At 39.8% G+C, this 23,290-nt stretch overlaps 1 protein-coding gene across 5 annotated transcripts in view; it reads left to right on the top strand.

The window, feature by feature from the left end:
- sema4ba (sema domain, immunoglobulin domain (Ig), transmembrane domain (TM) and short cytoplasmic domain, (semaphorin) 4Ba) overlaps positions 1-23,290 on the top strand; it is a 54,481-nt gene that overhangs the window by 9,825 nt on the left and 21,366 nt on the right. For 3 of the 5 annotated variants that reach the window (XM_040025678.1, XM_040025675.1, XM_040025677.1), the window contains exon 2: positions 21,628-22,036. In XM_040025678.1, the coding sequence (XP_039881612.1) occupies positions 21,919-22,036 (118 nt within the window). In that variant the 5' untranslated portion in view covers positions 21,628-21,918. Of the gene's footprint in view, positions 1-3,448; positions 3,965-21,627; positions 22,037-23,290 lie in introns of those variants that run through there. The other 2 variants (XM_040025676.1, XM_040025674.1) reach the window with 2 other exon arrangements.

The following is a 23,290-nucleotide window of genomic DNA, read 5'->3' as shown; positions in this document are numbered from 1 at the left end:
CTGTCTTCAGCGCTTCTGTCAGCCTCAGTGACTCTTAAGTGCTGCTATCTGGTGTGTTCCCATTAAACTAATATGTGAAACACGAGGGCTTATCGCAGCGCTGTAATTCCTCTGCAGTTATTCATTTATATAGAATGACTTGTCAGCACTTCTGCTTGCTGTGTGTGAAACATGCAGAGGCTGGAGAATGATCAAACTTGCATTTTCAAGTGGTCTTCTGGAATCAGAAAAGCTCATTATGTGTCACATGCTTAATGTTATCGAACTTAAAACTAACTGCATGGCTCTTCTCCAAGATGTCAGGGTTTATTTGCTTCATCAAACATTTCCAGCTATTTTGAGATTTTCAACAATCAGTAGATTGCTTCTGGTTAATTTATGCAAAATGCGGTCCACCGTAGTTGCTGAGTAATACGCTCTGAACAATATTTTCATTACCATATACAGTTGTGGTTTACATACTCTCATCATGGGCATGAATGTCATGGTAATTTTGTGCTTTTAATTATTTCTTTGAACTGTTTTCTTTCCCAGTGTGGAATGATTGTACAGCATGCATCTTTAATGACTTAAAAAAAAAAGAACTGGATGATTAATCTTTCATTTATTTTGGATTTCTCTGATCCAAACAGGCTCAAAATGATACATATACCAACACTAACATTTGTTTGAATGGCCTTTAACAAATGGTTCTTCCCAGAATTGGTAGATCTCATTGAAACTTTTGAAGTTTCCTGGCACAGACCCAAAATTTTGAATAACGTTGAGGCTGTTGCTTTGGGGCGGCCTCTTCGGAAGCTTAATGTTAGCCTGCTTTTATCCATTGCAAAACCAGTTATGATCTGTGTTTGGAGGCATTGTCCAGACGGAACGCCCAACTGTGTCTAAGTTTGAGCTGTCTACCTCCTGATCTGATGTGAAGCAGAAGAGTTTGGAGGTAGTCCTTTTTCTTCATTTCATCCACTTTGTGTAATGTACCATTGTCACTGGCAGCAAAACAGCCTCAAAGCATGACGCTACTACCACCGTGCTTGATAATCAAACTTAGCCTCACCCATACTCCTCCAAACATACCTCCTGTCATTGTAGCCAAATGGCTTAAACTTTGTCTTGTCTTGCCATAAAAGCTTTGCAAATTTCAGTCGAGCTTGTAGGTGTCAGTTTTGGAGCATGGGGCTTCTTTCTTGGTTGACACTCCCTGTGACGTGACAGTGACGCTAATGTGATTTCAATCCCATGATGAGTCTTTGTATGTAAACAGTAAGCGATATCAGGTTTATTCTTAACACATAAATATTAACCTAAAACCCTATAATAATAATAATGCAACTGCCCTTTCAGAATATTAATAGATAAAAACAAGGAATTATTCACTCAGTTTTTCAAACTTTGTACTCCAGTGTCTTCTTTCCCTTAATATTTATGCTTAACCTAATTCCAAAAGCAGCTTATGGCCAACCATCCCTGAGTAATGTCCTCATAGCCTCCTCTGTGGTAGTTAACCATTTCGCACAGAGGAGCGTTTCTGTGTTTGCTAATTGTAACTGCAGGAGTGCAGTTTTTGTTGAAGTCATAAAGCAGACGCAATGAAAAGTGACATTTTCAGGGCACGCGCATTAACTGGGCCAGTTTGTATCTGTTTGACTGGTCTGCTCTATGTATTTAGACATCTGTCAGAGAAGTCCTACGGATTGTTTGAAACTGTCCGCTGCATGGCAGTAGCAGGTGGTTTAGCTCAACAAGAGGTGTGCCACTAATCTGAGGGAGGTATCCAGTAGACGTAAGTTATAAATAGGTGAGTGAGTATCCTCGCTGCGGCCTCAGTGTGGAGTCGACTTCGTAAAGAAACACTGAGCTGAAATTCAGAGTCCCAACATCTCAAACTTGGCATCGCATCGCCCTCCTTAGCAGTTGCCTAAAGTGTATAATTAGCATATGCTATTTTCGAAACAGGCGTCCCCGTCTCAACATGCTGCTATCTTACACTTCTCTCTATTTACCCTGCAAATATTTTTGGAGCGGGCATGTAAAGTTTTTTTGGTAACACTTCACTTCGACTAGACTTTTTAAATACTTTGATGTGTATTTATTAGCATGTTTCAAACAAACCTGAGGTATCAGCATATTAGTATACATTGTAAAAATCATGATTATTATTAATATATTAAGAAAACTATTAGAGCTCTGTTCATAAAGCACAAAAAGAGGTGATTCTTTGGAGTCTGATGTCCCCTTTACAAGTAATGAAAAGGCCTCTTCTAAGACTTTGCATCACCTCTGTCGTACTTTCAGTGTCATGGCCTGAAAACATTGCCCTTGCTACTGTTGTGTGTATTATTTTAGAACTGGTATGTGGCTCAGCTTCACATGCAGGACTCTCTTCTTCACGTGCCTCTCATGTAGCCTTAAGTTCAGTGGATCTCGGCTCTCACTGATTTACATTAAGTCCTAGGACTTTAAAATAAGCACGAAACGGTTACTGTTGGAGCATGCAAAAGGACTAATGCTGCTTTAAAGTTTTAAATATGTAGGAGGCATTGAAGAATGCTTTTGTTGCAATGCTGTGGCTACATGATAAAATTCTAGACATTTCTGTCAGATTTCTGGTGATTAACTTGGAAAATGAAAAGAATGTTCGCTGCCAAGACGTAAACAAGTGAACCCTCATGCTCGAAGCTGCGTGTTAGTGACATGTTTCACAGATATACCATCCAAAGAGAAAGAAGTGATCCTTTTGATCGTCAGATTTTACTTCACGGAGGTTTAAGTCTGAAATAAAAGAAGCTGTAGCTGTGGTTGGGAGGTATTTGTTTTGAACAGACACTGTCTCAAGATCCGAATGACTATTAGAAAGAAGTATTACTACTAATAATAAGACGGGAGAGCTGCAAAAACAAGTTTACCACATCTCAATTAACACTAGTGAGGATCTTTGTTGTTCTATTTGTTATCAAAAGTTTGTGATGGCTAGATTTTTATTCAGGAATTTAAATTTCCAAATAAAAGACTAGGAATACAGATTCATTAAAGGCTGCACATTCTAGCTTTAATATTTACTTATTAACATATTTAAGATTTACATATTTAAGAGATTATAAGTGTTGAAATCCAATCTGCTTTTGTGTCACTATAACTAGTAAGGAAGCTTCTATATGTTACTCGTATCAGTGGAGTCTTGTCCAAAAAAAATAGTTTTTGCTGTTGTATTCTCTCTTTATGTTTTCACAGGGTTTCTTTCTGAGCTTTGGAGAGGAATAGTTCACGCTCAGTTGTTGCTTTTGCATAACATTGTAGGAATTCTCTTTGAAAGCACAGCCAAAAATGTAATGACCAGAAAATGACAGGACATTAGTGTATTTATTTTAATTTTTAAAAACAAATGATGTTGGGCAAAAATGCCAAGAACGTCTTCTTAAGTTCACACTAAAGAGGAATGTTAGGATATGCATACTAAGTAAAAAAATATAAATCTGATGTTAATAGTTTACTGTCTTTGTGGTTAATATTAGATCTGTTATCTGTCTTTTACTATTGCTTATGTGTTCTTTTTGATCTTCATTGCTAACGTTCCCCATGCAGGATAATGTGAGTGTTTCTATTTTACTCTGAGTCATTAAAGTAGTGCAGAAGGTTGCTGGAGTAAGAAAAAAAAAGAAAAAATGAGTCAACATCAGACTTGTAGAAGTGTACCTCCCTCCCTCTTGTGACTGTGTGTGGGCGGAGCTGCAGTCTGTTGAGTGGCCAGGGGGCAGGCTGTAGTAGACTGTGTCAGACAGAGGGAGAGTGTGGACGTGTGGACTCAGAGCTGTCATCTGAGAGAGATTTAAACTTCTCTGTACCTGTGGATTTTTTTTCTTCAGACGTCCCCCCCTGAAAGAGGGACTGATCTGCCTGTGGGCCACCTAAAGGAAGGCTGTTTTAGATCTGACGTGAGTTTCTGTTTAACAGCTGACTGGGACAGAGCGTAAGTAATGCTGTTACAATGACTACCCTTGTGTTCATTAACTGCGTGGTGCCGTGGCTGCATGAATCATTGATGCGAGTGCGCTGCAGTTCTGGTTACCTGTTAAAACAATGCTAGGATAACCCATCATTTGCCTGTTGGAGAATTATGATGTTTTTATGAGTGAGCCCATGTGAGGTTAGCTTCTCTCTTTAAAAGGAAAAGTGGGTGTGAGTTGACATGAGACAGACCACCATCCTCTCCACTAGGTCTTTATCGTAAGGTGATAGGAGGGCAATGGGGTCATTAAAAACCCACTCTGAGTGCAGCCTCATGCATGTGTGTGCAGTGCGTTCGTATTTGTGGGTCATTGTTTACATGTAGGAGATACCCATGCATTAAGTGATGTTGATCTTGGACTCGTTTCCCTTAGAATAATAGGTATTTGCCTGGGTGTGTTACATTTTAACACTTTTTGGCATGTATCGGCTGTCTCTAGCGTCTTTATGCTGAGGCACAGCTCTTCAGGAGTGAGCCTGTGTCTGGGGGTTTGGGCTCCTATTTGCAGGCAGAGGGTAGGAAATGTGGGTGCAATTACCCCTGCATCCTCTCCAAGCTACTTTTTGTAAATCAAGAAGGGTATGGAAAATGAGATGAAAGAACAGAATCATCAGCATGTACTTTTCCAATTGAAATTGGAATCCTTTTTTGGAATTTTGTGTGATAGCATATAGAAACATCAAATAATGTTTTCACTGACATGCTGCTGGCAAAACAATCTACTAATGGCAAACTGTCAGAAATGTGGTTAGCAGTCAATCAGTAGAAGGATATGGTTGATTTTCCCCTATTGGAGTGAGCTTTAGTTTTATTATGTTGCATTTAAAAATAACTTGTGTATTATATTGTCTTTTGTATTCTTACATCACGTTTATTTCATTTCCCTAATATAAAAAGGCTCAATAAATATGGAAATAGTGCCGTCTGACTAGAATAACTTCCGGTTGTGAACTTTGGAGGTTTCAAGCTTCCCCATAAGCTTTTTTTAAAGTTGCATATTTTACTGCAGCTGGCTGTGCGTACAATCATGTTCTCTTTTAGGTGTATGTTTATCATTCCGCACAGTAAAGGTCATTCAAAACATCCAGGCTATTTTTTGGAGTGGACTTTTTGGAGTGGAGGGAAACTTTACCATAAAACAATCTGAATCACTGTGATCTTACAGGATACATCCTCAGGAAAACTTGATATCCTCCTTAAAAGCTTATCTGTGTTTGTCTAGCATCTATCTACCAACAGGGGACGTGAGAGATAACCCTCACAAACAGGCTTGCATGCAGACACAGATTCTCAAGCGATCAACAAACACCCAGCAGAACGGGAATAAATGCGAGCTTTCATGAATTTTCAAGAATGGCGGATTATTCCACAAGAGGGTGGAATATAATCAACAGTGCTATCACATTTGTGGCAGCGATCGACTTTTTTTCCCGCTATATGGAGATTGGTCTGTCTGCTGTAGGAGAAAAGCTTGTCTGTGCTGACCTTGGCCTGCTGTTTCTTTTGGTTTGATCCACAAAGAAAACAGCTGGCAGTTGCATTCTGGATGCCGGCGGCCTCGACAATGAGCTGCCTGTATGATGCTGTCAGAGAGGCTTTGGCTCGTTGGTAAAGGATGGTGCCTGTTATATCAATAGCTAAAATCCAGACTTCACAAAAAAGTTAAATTTATGACATGGTGGTTGTTGCTTGCAGTGAGAGCCTGCCTTGACCTGAACGCTGCTGAAAGATTCCTCTGCAGACTGAAAGTGTGTTCGAGGCGCTGCTGTGCTGCATCGAGTCTGCTCAAAGCAGTGTAAGCAAGGTGGAACTGTGGGCTGTCAATGGTAGCAGCTCAAAGCAACAAGCAACCTGTTGCTGATTACTAAATCTGCATTGTGGAGAACAGACAAAGAAGAAATTAATCATACTGCATCACACTGTTTTACCACAGCTAATCCTCCGTGCTGGCCCCACGTTCACATTTCTAGTTTGTCAGCACATCCCAGGGGTATTTTCTCAGCTTTAGGCTGCTCTCATCCTCCTTCATCTGTTTATATTGTCAGGTTGACTCTTGCCCCAACATAAAGTATGCATATGCGTGTCTGCTATGTACAGCATTTGTACTATATGTATGTTCTCAGCAGTTGCGAAAAATATTTTTAAGAGATGTGTTCATCCAAAATGTTGCCCAATGACATCCCTGATCTATACTTACTGCAGTAACCTCAGGTATTCTTTTGCATTCATGGTGTTTCTTACAGAGATGTTCCTGAAAATGAGCCCTCAAGTAAAATAAATAAAATAGAAAGTGAAGATTTTGGTAACTTTAGGTCAAGTTACACGATTCTCATCAGCAGGTGGAGTTTACTTAGTGGTCAGGAAATCTCAGATTACCGGTATTCGGTTTCTTTTCCTGAGTGTCGGCAATCGTCTGTAATGCCTTAACAGTTCAAACTCAGAGTCTGACCAAGACTAGTCTCGCTGCAAAGTCCATGTACTAGCTGTTCTGGACTTTTTAATCACGTCACATGTCCTTTAGATGTTGTGATTTTATCTGACTTCCTTTACGTTTTTCTAAGTGTTGTTGAAAACAAGACAAAAAAGGGTTTATGGCCGGGGTACAGAAGAGAAGGGCCAGCCACTTGTAACCTAAAGGTTAAACACAGGCCTTCAGGGAGTCCTATTACTGTGTACTCACTGATGGGAACTCTGCAAACATGCATTCTGGGAGCACAGCGGGCTTCTCTGTTTATTCCCAGTCTAGTGCTGTGCCATGGTGTGGGAAATGACTGTGGACATGGAACATGGCCAGATCAGTGCTCTCACGTCAGCATCTCCTAGACCCACACGTGCCTTTTTAACCCTCATGTAACACGCATCGAAAAAACGTCACATCCACAGGAAGTCCTGCGGGACCTTGTCTTGTACGTGCAGCGCTCTATTTTAACTGTACACAATCATTTGAAACAGCTTTACAAAACTATGTGGAGTATGTTTACACACGTGTCAGCATTTCCTAGTTGCTGGTGTGAGAGTTGCAAAATTCCCATTTCAGGGTATATTTCCGTCACTCATCACCTCGCACCTGTTCCTCGTGCATGTTTCATTATAAAGCTGTTTTTTAAAACGTAAAGCTATAAAAAGAACGCATCGACTATTGGATCACATACAGGAAATGTACATCATGTCACTGTTAGTGGTTGAATTTGTTTGTGTCCATCCTGATGTGAGTGCGGGAGTAGCTCTGATGATTGAATCAGCCTCCGGCCGAGCCTTGTTTGGCAACTTGTCCCTCCCCCGTAGCCGTGATTTGATATCTCTAAGCATTCCAGGTTATGCCCTTTACTCTGCTAATGGTGCCACTGACCCTTAAAGACATTCCTGCGGCAGCTCTCCAATCACACGTCTGATTGCCCCTCCTTATAAACATGCTGTCTTTTAACATTGTGATTACTTACTTTACAGAGACATATTCGATGGACATTGGCTGAAACACCTAACTGACATAGTTGCTCTTCTCTAACCTTGGACACAAATAGTACAATGTAGCCCAATGCAAAAGGCACTCTCGCCTCTCATGTGTCATGTTGCACAGAGCTCAAATATTACACACTTTGTTGTAAATCTGTTGATCAATTTTTATGAGAGTGCAGGTGTGATTTTAGTTAGCTAACTCTTATGTGAATATGTAGGCCCTGCTTGGTTGTTTTGAGGTGTCTGAAAGTCCTTTGCCCTGAAAAATGTTGACTTTAACTTTATGAAGCACATGAACAGTTGTGGGTTGCTAATTAAATAGATCATCAGTCTTCAGTCTTTATTGCCAATTATGTTGAATTTGGCTCTTGAGTGTGACCTTTCAGAATACTTTCTGCTTTCATATATTGAAATGACGATGAGTCATGTGAGACAGTTGGATGGTGGCACAGTTGTAACAAATCTACTTCTGTATTTCTTTGTTTTTTAAAAAACAAAAAAAACAGAAGGCCTTTTATAGATTGATCCTGTTTTCTGACACAGTAACATGATCTCTTTTCCTCTCTACGCCTGCGGTCCGAGAGATGGAAACAGAAATGGAGCAAAGGGGTTAAATGCAACAGAGCCCACAGGACAGCAGTAGACTAAAAGCTTCCTGTGGCAGAGCAGAGTGTAAGCCGGACCTGGCAGACAGGCTGGCAGGGCAGATGTTTTAGGTGAGAGGCACAGTAGATAGCTCTGGTTGAATAATTCATCAGATCGGATTGAAGATGAGATATATTAAGACAGAGTACACAGGCCATCCTATGGCCTCTTTCAGCACTTTTTGTGCAGCATGAGTGGCTGCAGGGCTCAGATCCTCCTGCATCTCTGCTTTCTTTCTGGCAGTTATCCACTAGAGTCCGGGCAGTGCAGGAGACAGTTATAGATGTGCTGGCTCTAGGTCTAGAGAGGCCTCCAGACATCTGGAGGGGTTGAAGCTGTTCGGCATGCAGGTGCAGTTCAAGCTCACAGCAACTAACACTGCTGATGACTTCTTCTGTGGTCACTGGGTCTTATTGGGGCATAAAAATACATAAAGAAATACTTTTTTCAGTGATTGGATTGCTTAAACTCTAAAAAATCAGTACCCTGACTAAATCTAAACAATCCTGCACAGAGCTCAGTTTATCAGGTATCTGCATATTAAACTGTTTCAAGTATTAAAATGTCTTCTGGCCTTGCTTTTTGTCCACTTCTCTTTCTGGTTTGTTAGTGATCCAAGCAAAACAAGGCTGTTTATCCTGTCCCAGCTCATGCATCAAATCACTGACTTTACATCTTATAGTTTATAAATACTGAGATGAATCACTTGCTTGGCTCATGGTAACGTCAGAGACCAGCTACAGAGCAGCCTCTTGGGTTTACTGGATGTTTGTTAAGAGAGACTTGAATGTTCCTGTTATCTGCCTATTATTTTCATAAGCCTAAATGAAAATTTGACCTTTTTTTGGTTTACGGGAATGTGCTTCATCATTATAGATAATAGGATTTTTTTTCCACATTATCTGTAAATTCAACTGAAAAAAAACATGGCTTGATGTTATCTGCTGAATTTCCTAATTTAGTCCTTTCTTGTCTGCAAAATAATAAACCATCCCTCAGCACCTTCACGTTGTGAAATAGGTGAGGAAATGTGTGCTTCTCTGACATCACAGTGAAAAGGCTCAACTTTCTAGTAACACACCATTTCACCTCCATCTCTCCATGACATCAGCTCCCACCTACACGAATCCAGCTGGGCGCCGTGCAGACATGTCAGGGCTTCGATTGTATCTCGAGCACACGCTGGTGCAAACATGGAGCTACGTGAACTTTAAGGGTCCTTATTATATGCACTGCAGTTCTGCCTTAACTGACTGCTCAGAGCAATTTGGCTTTAAGATGTCATGAACTGGGATGTTTGTTAGATTATTCTGTTTTGTTGTTGTTGTTAAAAATTACTCTGTAGAATTGAAGCAATTTTTAACATACCCCTGTACCTGCAGGCAAGCACACTGAGCTCTGTCATCTGATAGTTTGCTAATCCCCTGATTATACTTGTCTAGTTAAGTAGAAGAGTCAGTCAGTCATCCATTAAATCATCAAGCCACGGGATCAGTGTTGGGCCATATATTTGCTGTGTGCGCGATTGGTGTTTGCGATTTAAAGGGCAAATAAAAAAAGGGCACGAGGATAAAAAAAAGTAAAGAGCAAACATGTGAAGTTGAATCTAAACTGAGCAGTGCTGGCTTGACAAGTGTGACCTTGAGTATCTGGATCAGCAGCAGCCTATAGGCAGATACTCTTGATTGACAAGAGCTCATCTCCCCCGTATGGTTTACCAGATTCGCTGCCCTTATAGGTCAGATCTGGTCGTCTGGGATATTGGATCTCAATGATTGGAATTTAACCCAAATATCATTGTAGTGACGGATTCTCAAGATAGCTCGGATGACTAGGATACCAGCGTTTTAAGTGATGGCTGAATACTTCGCGTTAGGAATGCGCAGCTTGCTATTGATCGGTACTAAGTGAGGTCACTTGATGTGGGTGGCAGCTGCCCCACTCTCGGACCCCATATAAAGAACACAGACTACCCCCCACAAAAACTTTTTAATGTGGTTTGTTCGCCAGATAAAGAGGTCAAAAATTAACTTTTAAATCACTGAATCTTAAGGGTTAACACTAGAGATAAGACACAACTGAACGAGTATGACTACAAGCACAGGAAAAGGAGTCATTCGTCATTATTTGTGTACTCTCATGAGCTCGGTTTAGAGAACTTGGTTTTTGGTCATTGTTAGTGGACTTCCCTGAATCTCACTGAATGTGTTGTTGAAGAGCGATAAGCCTTTCAAAACATGCCTTTTGCTTCAAGTGGAAGGCCCGAATAAAAGAAGGAACAGTCTACAATTCCTGTCATGTTAAGAGCTGTGGCTACTTAAATAAAAGTTTAGCAATAATCAGATTTACAGTCATATCGCTACTGGTGAACAATCACTAGTTGCTACTTCAGCTCTTGGTATTGTAAATCTAAATCACTTTCCACACGATTGGATTAGGCTATAAACAGTTCTCATAGGTGTCATTTTAAACAGACTGCACAATAGATAATTACAGCGTGAACATGAACTTGATTACACCTGCTCGGACGAACACGCCTTTCCCTGGGCTATCTTTGTTTCTAGCTAGTGATTTTCAAAAAAGCTTTGGCAGTATTACATTTCTCATTTATTATATGCTGACAATGTTTCTTTTTAACTTAATTTTATTATTCTTATGGTTTAAGTGATAGTTTTCATTCCAGTATTCTTTTAGCTTCATAATCAATATTCATTAGACTGAAAGTTTGGTTGATTGCATTTTGTTCAGAATTGCTTTATTTGTCTATTTAAAAAAAGGACTGAAGGTCACCAGCATGTTCGATCCGTGAGGTTTACGATGTGCTTTGTAGCCTTGATGCTCTTGACATTCGGTAAAAGCTGGTCTGTGGCCATTTGGAGAAGTGGACGTTCTGAGCCTTTTATCATTTGTACACAGTGATGGATGGGTGCAGCTCTCTGCCCAGTGGCCTATAGCCTGAGCTTGTGTGTAAGCCTCTAAGCTACTGGAATGCGTGCAGCTTCTTGCTGCGGACATCAAGCGGCAACAGCCGCCGTGTTTTGTTTGCGCCCTTTCATGGATGCCACACCAGCCTAATCAATTTTAGCGAGGTTAAATATTTCAATGGATTGTTGTTGATCGAACGATCCATGAGTTTACACGGGCAGCAAATGCAAATGCAGCACATCACTTCGTTTTTCAACTGTCCACAAACTTGACTTCTATGGTTCAAAAGGTTCACTTTGCTTTTTCCAAGCATATAGTGGTTTTTTTTATGGTTGTTCAGTTTTATTTGGCAACTCCTTTACATATGCTAAATAATCTCAGGAGTCAAAAAAAAGAAATTAAAAGTTAATCTTTTATTCTTGTAAAACACGGGTTGGTAACATTTTTTCAGTGACAGCTGACAAAAAAATCTGATAATAACCTTTCAGTTTAAAGCTGTCCAAGTAGGGGAAAAAAGTATAATTTATAGTACTGCGTTGAGTCCTCACTTTGTGGACATTTATAATTTCCGTGTCTCTGCATTAATGAAACCCTTAATATCAAGTTCCCAATGAAATAGTCGCTTATTGTTACAGAAAGAAAGACATCTGATTTTGAGTGTATATACTGATTGGAGAAAAAGGCTGACTATAAGCTGTGGCACACTATAATGAGCAAACTTGATACATTTACAGTCTATTGCATTTTGTTTTATAAGTGAAACAAATGGTATATTACTACCAAATGTTTTTGTAATGTAATTATATTTCTGGGAAGGTGCATGTGAGCTGTGCCATAGGCTACCATGTAGGATAACTCAGTGTTACAAATGAAAAGTAAGAGGGAGGAAGTCCTGTTAGGCTTTAGAAAATTTAATGGAAGAGTTTGGCCAACATGTACATAATATGTAGGGCTCAAAAGGTTAAGCAGAGAACTTTCAGCTTGCCAGACTTGGCAGCATGTAGTTCAAATCCTGCATGATGCCAGAATTCAGCACTGACCTATTGTTTCAGCATATGAAGCGCATGCATATATGCAAGGGCTCATCTAGCAGAAGGGAAGAGCTGCAGCTTCTCTGGAATAATTGGTACTGCAGATTTAAGCTTATTCTGACTTTATTGCTAACATGCTGCTCTTTTTAGTCTGAATCAGATGTATTTAAAGTTGTTCCAAACAAAGTTTACTATTGGGAAGAGTGAAAAGCCGTCCATCATAGAATGGTAAAATGTGAAATCATTTAAAAATGGGGATAACATGCTACATTTACATGCAGTTTCTCGTGGGAGACATTAAAAGTGTTGCACTAGAATAAACATTACCACAGTAGTTAAATAACAAAAGCTAAAATGAGAGCTACAAAGGGAATGCAGTTCCTTGACCCTTGCTCACCTCTGTATAACTCAGCAGGTCAGTCACATGGTGAAATGGGTGTGTATGATGGTTTGTTGGTTTTGGAAGTTTACAGTTAATGGCTGAGACATCAAGTGTCATAAAAGGTGTGGATGTTATGACATCATCACCATATGACAGTTCAGACAGCATAACTTTATGCTTTTAGTACTTGAATTTTTCAGTGTGTCTTCTAAAACATGAAAACTTGTATTCAAACAGCCTCAGAATACTTTGTTGGGCAGCTGTGACTTGGGTGATAGGATGGGTCATCTACAAATTGTAAGGTTAGTGGTTCGGATGCCGTTGCATCCTTAGGCAAGAGCTGTACCCTGAGTTGCCCCTGATGCATCCACTGAAGTGTGAAAGTTAGTAAGCGCTTAGATAGTGATAGATAGTGTTGTATTATGAATGTTTGTGTTTGGTTGAATGAGACTTGTAGTAAAAAAAAAAAGAAAAGAGTGGAAAGTGGAAAGGTGCATACAAGTACCACTCCATTTAACTTTACTTGTGTTTCACATGCTTATCTTTGAAAAAAACCAAGTTAGTGGATGTAAACAAGGAGAAGCACGGTACAGAACCTGAGGTGAATGGCTGTTATCTCACTGCATTGTGGTCGATATTTCACTCCAGCAAACGCAGACAGGATTTTATTGCAAACAAGTGGAGACATTTCGAATGGCACTGAGTGTTTCAACAGGCCTGACCTACTTTCAGCAGCCTGGGCTGAAACGGTTTCTCACCTGTGTCTGGCAGCAGGCAGGAAGCCTCATAAACTAAAGGCCCTCAATATCTTATCCAGTACTCTGAACAGTATATTACTCTGTGCTTTTATTTCTGCTATAAAATAGTCATCGAAGAATTTGTCACATTTGCTGGAGCGCATATGGTCACTCTCACGGATACAGGCTGTTACTCTCAGCCAACAGTTTGAGAGGGTGAGATGGTTAAGGATGTTTCCTGACAGTGAGAACTTTAGCCTGCTTCCATCTGTAGAGTAAACTTCTTAAGCTGCAGATTAGCAACATAAATAAATATAATCATTACCAAACCTCTTACATTTTGTTTATAAGTGGAAAACTCTTTTATTTCACTGAAACTGCAAATTCATAAATAGTTCAAGATTGAAGCCGAGGCACTGTTTGCAGGTCACTCCATCCTCCTCTCAGTAGTTATAAAAGAATAAACATTTATTGTAGTATGAATAGTACTATAAACATTTGTGGTGTAAACAGCAGTGATTTTCTTTAGTGCCATTCCACCAAATGTCAGGACACGCAGTATTATATTTCCGAGTAAAGAGGAACATCTTTTTGTTTTGCAGATCTAACTGTTGAACATCGCCGTCAAAATAGTTTCAGCTTTTGAACACTGATTTTGAATATCTGGATAGTTTATCATACAAGCGATCAAGCGTAAAAGGGTCAAATTATTTACCAAAACCCCAATAAGAGAAAAATGCTTTTTATAACAGGTTGTTGTTTGTTAGTTTTGGTCCCTGAAAGGTGCGTCATAATGAAATGGGAGATGTAGGGTGTTCCCTCTCCCTGCAATCGGTGTGACAACAGTACAAGAGACTGTAGAAAAGAAATAGGCCATTTCTGCAAGATCAACAGTGCAGTCTCCTTCCTTAAAGTGGATCAGCTTACACTGGGGCTTTCAGAAGAGTGGCAAAAAGTGCAGAGAGAAAGTACAAGCTTCTATAAGCATCATGGCAGTGACTATACGTGAATATTTTTAAGACGCAAGCGCTTTTTAAGCCCTGTTTACCTTTGTTTGGACATGTGAATTGGCCAACATGCCAAGAAATAAAGGAGAAGCAAATAAGAGAAGCAACTCGCCCTCACAAGTCTGAACGTTGAACTTTGCTGATGAGATTAGCGACTCTGAAGTGATTCATTCCACCTTACTAGTGTTAATATAAAGATTGGAGTTAGATGAGGTGACCAGCAGGAGAAGGTGGTGTCTTTGTCCTTTCATTTGCTTCTCTTTGTCCTCGGCATTTACGGTATTAAAGCACTTTTCGGCCCGTCGCAGAGCCCCTGCTGCTCTTCTTTCACCCACTTCGACGTTGATAGTAATAGCAGGTCTGGCGACAGACCTAGCTCCGCTACTTTACATTTCATCAGCAAGCTGCTTCTGCTGGCTTCACATCTGTTATGGAAATTTGTGCAGAGGGGAAATGGAATGAAATGGAAAATCATTTCATATATTTTCACTTCTGAGACAGGGTTGGTTTCAGCACTTGTATAGGTTTCAAAGACAGAGGTGATGAAATATGCTCATCCACTTTCACAGCCATATATTACATTAATCTATCAATACATTCTTAGTTCCTGATAGCTTTAAATTTGGGATGCTTTAGGAATTCAGCACTTGTGATAAATTCCACAATTCTGACCCTGTGTCACAAGCCCCAGAGGAGAAGCAAGCTTGATGAATTTAACTCCCCTGAACCTTAAGTTCAAAATGTCCCCTATCTCTGTCCAATAGTTTAATAAGATTTTAATTAGGCAATTAAAAGTCTTTGGAATAGCATATGGTCATAATTACTGCTGTATAGTTCACTTAGGGACGATTGAGCCATTAATTATTCTTAGCTGGGTCTAGGGATTGAACTTAAAAATAGGTCGGGCAGGAAAGAGCGTATTTTCTTCAAACACCATATTCATCTAATCAACATGCCAGACTTTTGAATGACAAAATATGTTAACTCAGTAGCTGCACTGTGTTGCACCAGCTATTGTGAATCCAAGACTGTATTTGTTTATTAACTTCATTGCAATTTCTTGACAGCTAGAGCTCTAGTTGGCTTTAAGCTTGTTATTTAAATTGCACCACTGAAATTTAAGAAGTCGCTAAGACTTTGTAATGGAAACATTTGTAGCATTACCCAGTTGAAATTGATCAATTAAAGAGGGAGTCACTGTAAAACATTGATTGGAGCATAGGCTAGTATATGCTATAGGCTGTTATAATTTTTTAGTGCAAACAACGAACATATTTCTCAGCTATACCATTTTATACATGATTTATTATATTTTAGGTCATATCCTATGGTACCTGGTGTGGTCTTCTGCTGCTGTAGCTCATCTGCTTAAAGATTCAATACACAGTGCATTCACAGATGCTCTTCTGCATACGTTGGTTGTAACAATTGGTTATTTCAGTTACTGTTGCCTGCTTATCAGCTTGAAGAAGTCTTTTAATTCTTATCTGACCTCTGATATCAACAAGGCATTTTCATCCAGAGAACTGCCGTTATTGGTTATTTTCTGTTTTTCAGACAATTCTCTGTAAACTATGAAGACAGTTGTGTGGGACAATGACAGTCTCGACCATGTCTACATGCCTAAATGTACTGAGTTGATGCCATGTTATTGGCTGATTAGATATTTGCCATAATGAGCAGTTGAACTTGTGGCTGTTACTTTACAATTTTACAATTATGTAATAATGAACATAATAGATAGCATAATAACTAAACAACATTTAGTTGTTTTAATGAGAGCTGAGTGAGCATGTTCTCAAACTCTTCTGACTGTGATTAGTCATGATGCACTGGCCTTGGGAAAGAAGCACTGTCATATCTTACTCATAGCCAGGTATCGTTACAGCTGGCCAAGTTGTTGAACATTAACATGAGAGAGCGGTAGGACTAGGGCGGAAGTATGTCAACGCTGCACAGCCACACAACTCACCCAGCAACTCAGCCACTGTCCGTATGTGCAGGAGTGCTCCTCCATTAAAGCCACTCCTGAGAGATGATATCCTCCCATCCCACATCTGCTCCGTCACACATCAGAGAGCCCTTCAGTGACGTGGAGGTGTTTCAGGGCCTGAGGGGAAACACTCACAAGTTGGGTGTAACTTGTGGTAGCATGTGACCTACGTTATCTGACGGGCGTGATGTAGGTGGCCAGTATGTCGTGCGTGTGTGTGTATGTGTACAGGTGGCTTCGTCAGATGACAGGAAGGCAAAAGGTCATATTTTTCAGGCAACACTTTTCCAGTCAACAGACTACGTGTGGAATCCAGGAAGCCTTCACCCCTCCTACTCTACTCAAATAGCAAAAGCTAATGGTGGTACCACCTGTTTCAGCAGCATACGCGATGCAGCTATTTATAATACAGTCTTAAAAGTAGCATTGTCATTGGGCCAGCTTTTTCATTCAGTGATACATAGTGATATTTTCACTTTACACGAGGAGCTGTATAACAGTAAATGACCGCCAAACACTGCTAGGAATTTCCCTGTTAGGTTAAATATAAAACTGGGTTCCTCTTTTATAAGATACATTACTGTAAAGTTTTTGGACAGTGTAAGAAAGGTATTATAAATTTTTTTATGACCGAGTTTTACATTGTAAAATGAAGCACCACAGCTTGAGTTTATTCTGTAGCTCTAATCTGACTGTTGCTTATTTCTGGAAGTTTTATTGGCACGCTGTTCCTGGCAGTATGTCCTAATGCTTGATTTATCTCCCTTCCTCTAATTATTTTAATATTGTGTACTGTCAGAAAGGTCTCTGTTACTGTTAGAGTTGAGGAATTAATGAACTGACTATGTTCAGAATGCTGCATATAGACCTGACTCGGCTTATCTTGAATGGGCAAAATGGACCCGCCCTCCTGTCGGTCCACTACCCAGAGGAGGGGGGTGTAGGGGTCCAGTGGTATGTGCACTGGGCTGGAAGCCTTGGTGGCTAGATTGCCAGAACTCATACCTGGAGCATTTATACATTTATTAATTATTAATAGCTAATTAAGTTTACTAAATTAATAATTATATTATATTCATGAAGTATTTACAAACTATTACAATATATCCTAATATAAAGATATTGTTTAACACTGATCAAAGCTGAAAATGTATAAAATAGACTAAAAACTGTGCATATCCTTGATCAAATAAAGTTCAGACATAATCCGTAGATCCGTTGATCCCAGCCCACTCTGTGTCTGCCCACATCATCTGATGGCTCAGCTGATACCCTAACACACATTCAGTTGGAAAGGTTAATATTGGACATACAGTTGCTGCATTCCTGCAAGCTGCTTTGCAACCCATCTGAACACCCAAACATTTTCCATGTTGTCTGACCTAATCAGTGTCACATCTGTTGACAGCGATGCCTTCTTTGTTCTGTATGGGGGGTACGCGCCGGTCTCGCTGCCTCAAGCTTTTCACATCTGCACATGGAAAGGGAGAGAAGTCCCAGTACGGAGTGATGCTGCCAAAAATAACTTACTCCAGATGAAAATGACAGTTTTCGTTTTACTGTAGTGGTCCTGACAGAACATTTATTTTATATCTCCGTTTAGTTGTTTGTTTTGGTTGCAGATATTAAAAGTACACCATGTTAGTCTCTATGAAATGTAATGAAAATGTAAAGCAGCAACACTTTTTACTCCATTGGCATGCAAACATAAATCCCATCTGTGTTTTTTAAGAGAAAGGCTAATATAAAGATATAAATACAAATAGCTTTCTTTTAATTTGGTTGAAAAACCAGACAGAATCACCCCACCCACTAATAAAATTATAGTATCTTTAATTGTTGATGTTTTACAATCTCTGGTAAAGAAATGATGAAATTATTCTATCAGGGTGATGTGTTGCTGAAGGGAATAGAGAAATATACTCTAAAAGGATTTAGGAAGAGATCATTGACAGAGAGATGGGAGAGTATCATCCATAGCCAGAGCACACTATCACGTCTGTGTAGAGAGTGAAAGGGATGATTCAGTTTATGCATCATGCAGGAGAGAGCAGTGAAGTGCAGAGTTGCATATAGATTTCTGTGCTGTCAGAGGGGCCCTTGTTCTCCTGCTCACGCTGAGTCGAACTCTCTCTTCATACCTCAGTCGGATTCATGCAGACCGCTTTTTCTGACTGTCACACAAAACCGGGATTATTGTTAATTCTGCCACTCGGTGGTCAAGTAGTGTCTCATTTTTGGTTGTTTCCACACAAAAGACGCTAATGATGCTTATGGCTACTCTTTTTGTCGGTTACATGTCATAGTTCACTGACATCATGTAGGTTGCTGACAGGGAGGGATTGTCTAAAAATGTCAGACTGTGGCCGAGCCCGGTCTTTTAAAAGCAGAAGCTTTTCAGAACCTTGTCTGTTTTTGTCATCAGGATCATTAAAAATCACAGTCATACTGCTGTAGGTCCAAATTCTTTGCTGTCCAGACACTTGATTATTTTTCCTTTCATAGCTTTTGCGTATCTGACCCGGTGAAAGGGGAGATAATTTTGACCTGATTCTTTTAAACTATAAAAATGTTTTAATCAAACCCTAATTTAACTCTTTCCCCCATAGGTACAACCTTCTCTGTACCCTTAATGAAGATTTTTGACATCTCAATATCTACATCAATAAAGATGTGGTATAGATTGTATAGGCAGAGAGCTCCCTCACTAACCCAGTCTTTTTTGTGGAAGCACACCTGAAATAGTTAATTCTAAGAGGTGTCCCGTGGGCAAAAGATTAAAACAGAGTCAAATAAGTTAAAACTAGAAATGTGGGTAGCACTTTTTAATATGGTCTCCAACTGAGGGCATAATTCTCCAGCAATTAAAGGGAATTCAATGTACTTGAAATTACAATGCGATTATATACAAATACTTAAAGATAGATACACTAGAATAAAGGGACAACAAGTCAGAATTTTTATAGGAAACAAAAAAAATAATCATATTGAAGTTAATTTTAAGTACTGCGTAATTTGTGGGTAATTTAGTGGAAAAACAATATTCGTCCATTTCACATCTAAGTACTCTGTACTTTTCGGGATGTGGGCTGGACTATGGAGCTGCTTAACCTTGCCTGACGTCTGGGTATTTTACAGGAAATAAGACACACATTATACTATAAGTAATTTTAAGTACAGCGTAAAAAAAAAAAAAAAAAAACACGACTGTAATAGTTTTTTTGTTATTCATTATTTCTATCATGCTCTTCAACATAATCAATATTAAATAATGATGTAAAAAAATAAAGATGCGAAAAGGAAGGTACAGTCACTCCATAATATTGCCTGTCCATAAAAAGTACAGTGTATTTACAATTCAATTTAACTGCATTTAGTCATGGGCCTTATTATAAAGTGTTACCAAAATATGTGTTTTGACGCACCGCAAGCCCTTCAGGCTGAATTGACAGGACATGTCTGCATGGGGTTTTTTTCTTGTTTTTTCAGTCTTGTGTGTGACATTGCTGCTGTAGAAATAACCATCTTTGTGTCTTGTCTCTTGGCCTTGTTGTTCTTGCAGATGTCATCTGCCTACATCAGATTTGGACATGTCTGGTTTTGTAATAAGCATCTGACTGCTTATTGACTAAGAGTCAAGATCCCCTTGATAAAAGCCGGAATAGCTTCGCTCCGTACTTCGTGAAATTGATTCTAATACCTCACATGAAACTGAATCTCCTGTTGGTAGCATTTAATGAGGAGCTCCCCGTGGCCACTGTAATGGAGCATTTGCAGTTGTAACTGGAGTATCCATATTGAGTTTCCCTTTAAGTCTGTCTCACTACATTCAGTTCATCAGAGTCTGTGATTTGCCCCCTCAACTCCATTACTGGTCGTGTTGCGGTTTGGACTGACGGTTTCTTAAAAAATAGCTGGAGAGCTTGTTCATAAAGGTGTTAGTGGAAATGAAAAAATATCTAAAAGTTCAGATTCCCTGATGCGCAGGCTATGCCTGTAAGACTCCTATTGCCTTCATATTAAATAATTTTTGTGAATAATTTTTTTAAATATTTCTTCACGTCATTATGCGGGCCGCAAGTAGGGGTGACATGGGCCGTGAGATTGAGACACAGGCATTGGAGCCTCTCAATGCGTATTTTTTGGGTTTCCACCGGCGTGGAAACCAAAAATAGCGAGGGCATAGCCTTATGAAACAGGAAAATACCGTTGTGTAATCCATTCATTTCAACAAAGTAACTGTATTCTGAATACCACCTTTTTTAACTGTAACTGTAACGGAATACAGTTACTGATATTTTGTATTTCAAGTACGTAACGGCGGTACATGTATTCTGTTACTCCACAACACTGCTGACGCGTATATCATATTCATTTAAGGAGAAGTGAGCACTGTGCCTATGCAGTTATTCCACAAGTTGTCTTTAGGCTTTAGTTGCTTTTATCCCAGTGAATGCTATGGAAATCCAACTCTTTTATATTGAGACAAGTTCTGATCTGTACATGCAACTTCCTACTACTCTGCAGCGCAATTACAGTTCATCTGGTGAAAACGATGGGACAGAAGCTCCTGTAGCTCTTGTAATATGAGCTGTGTCTTGGGTGTCACACCTTTTTTCAAGAAAGCAGAGATTACCAAGAAATCTCTGTTTTCTTTCAGTCCAACGCACAGCAGAACAGGTATATGCAGCTCAGATATAGAGATTAAGAGTGTTGGTGTTAGCGCCTTACTAACAGCCTCACACATGAACACCCTGAACTATCAAAATGATCATTTGCTTCCTATGAACAGAAACTGAAAGATAATCATGCAGTCTTTCGTTTTGACCCTTGGCACTTATACACTTTGTTATGAATGCGATGTCATTGTTGCATAATCATGCTTTGTGTTGTGTGGAGATAAAGACAGCTGTGTGCCAAAAAAACCCTCTTAATGCCGAGAAAAGATGTTCAGCATTTAGTTCAGGTGAATCAGTCATTCATAAATGAATTCAAAGTAATTTATGAATGACTGATGAGCTGACAATAGGACAGATGTAAAAAGCATAACGATAAGACAATAAGGCTGGAGAGAGAGACTATCAAGCATGAAGATATTAGAGTGATAAAATAAAATATAAAATTGAATTCATATGTACAATCTGTAGGCAAGGGACAAGAATTTGGTACATGAAACCTTCTGGTTTCTGTTTAACCAATCACATTTGGGCAGGCTTTGAACTTTTCATACACCCTGCTGAACCGTTCATGTGGACATCAGCAGATGGCATTACAATTGGTGGACAGGCTAATATATTACAATAGCTCAGTGAACCTGTTGCAAAGTAACGTATAACATTTAACAGATAATTTGAGTGATTTAAGATCACTTTTTCTGTCACTTGACTTATTATTTCATTTAGCGTGCTAATGCACACTAATTTGAATGCTCTTTCTTTATCCTGATAGGTTTCAGCTGTGACCCTGTGCTGCCGCATATGCATGGAGGCTGATCAATGGAGGCTGTTGCTCTGAGGTCACAAATCATCATTTCAAACCAGCGTCATCGTCTGTAGCCCAGAAGACTGCCCTGAATTCACACCGGTGCAGGCGCATTCTGTTCAAGGAGCCTGGAGCTGCAAGACTAAAGAGAGAGAGAGAGGAGAAGAAAATAAACAAGTGTTATAAAAGACGCTCTACATGAATTCACCAAAAACCTGAAGGGAAATACTGCAAGTTGGCTGGCAGACCTTAGGAGGCATGCGGACAATGAGTATGGCTTGGCTGCGTCTCTCTGCCTTCATTGTCCTTCTGCTTGGTTGTTTTCATACGGCTGTCACGGAAAATGACGTAACTCCACGCCTCACCTTTTCTTACAGTAAGTTTCACAACTTCTTCACAACACAAAAACAGCCACTTTACAAATTACTTTTTTTTTTTTTTTTTTTAAGTAGGCGTGCTTGGTCCCAAGCTGCACTGCTATCCCATATATGCACATCACACACAGCAAGCCTGCAGACACACCAGGCTCTCCTCCTCTCTCGGTGAGCCGAGGAAATGTGAGGTTTGGAGATGCCTGAGGCTCCAGCTGGAGCGTCGTCGGATCCTTTTGTGCGAACCGCAGCACGTGGCCAACTGTCAATAAACAGTCATCAAGACTGGCATTGTTGCATTCGCTTCTCTAGGTGCTGCTCACAGCTGTCTAGAGGTAAAAGTTTACATAAGTCCACCTGGGAACTTAAATCATGAACGCTCAACAGAAACATCTGTTTTCTGCTGAGCTGTTTAGTTCTACATTTGCCACTCTCACTTTCTGCTTACAGATCTGGTCGTCCAGTTCCCGGTGGGTTCCCTATTTATTAACCATGTCCACTGAAAAAAGAAAAAAATCAATGCACTTCTTATGTGTCCATTGTAAGAGCTAAAAGGATTTCGAGGGGTGAAATGGTGTTTGTCTCCATCATGTAAATCCATGCTGTGAATGGCTGCTCTATCAGGGTGGCTCTGTCGAGTACCTGCAGGTCAGACAGTAATTACAAATGAACTGGCCCATTGTGTTTTGACTTACTAAGGACAAGTGGACACAATCTCATGAGCGCTGAGAGTTATTGCTCTTATACAATCAGTTTTTTTCTGTTTGCTTGCAAAATAACTTTGAGCTTAGGAACCTTTCACATTTCACTCTTAAACTATGGTGGAGATATAGTTATATTCGCCCTCATGTATTGTTTTTCCGATGTTCTGTTTTCTCTCCACTGATAGATTGAGCCACCGGCACCAAGAACTGCTTGTATCCAATTATTCAAATGATATACTGGTACATTTAAGATGACATGTTGACTTTGCACATTAATTGTGCTCTATTATCTCCACAGAGAATGAAACAAAATGATGGATTGTGGGATCGGTAGAGGCTTTCAGTGATTGATCTGCAGTTAGTGACTCATGTTCAGGCGTCATTAGAGTTACTTCAGGGAGGATTATGTTGATAGATGCTGCTTAGTAATCTATTACAGACACGGGTAGAATTTCCAGTTTGGAGCGAATTTTAAGCCGACCGAGCTTTTACATAGATGCCTGTCTGAGCTTGTGCCTTCCCCTTCATGTTGGACCTCTATACAAACAGATAATC

This window comes from Simochromis diagramma, unplaced genomic scaffold (genome assembly GCF_900408965.1).
Source record: "Simochromis diagramma unplaced genomic scaffold, fSimDia1.1 OVJJ01000293.1, whole genome shotgun sequence".
Lineage (NCBI taxonomy): Eukaryota > Metazoa > Chordata > Actinopteri > Cichliformes > Cichlidae > Simochromis > Simochromis diagramma.
Note: the sequence above shows the minus strand (reverse complement) of the source record. Positions and strands in the feature narration are given on the sequence as shown.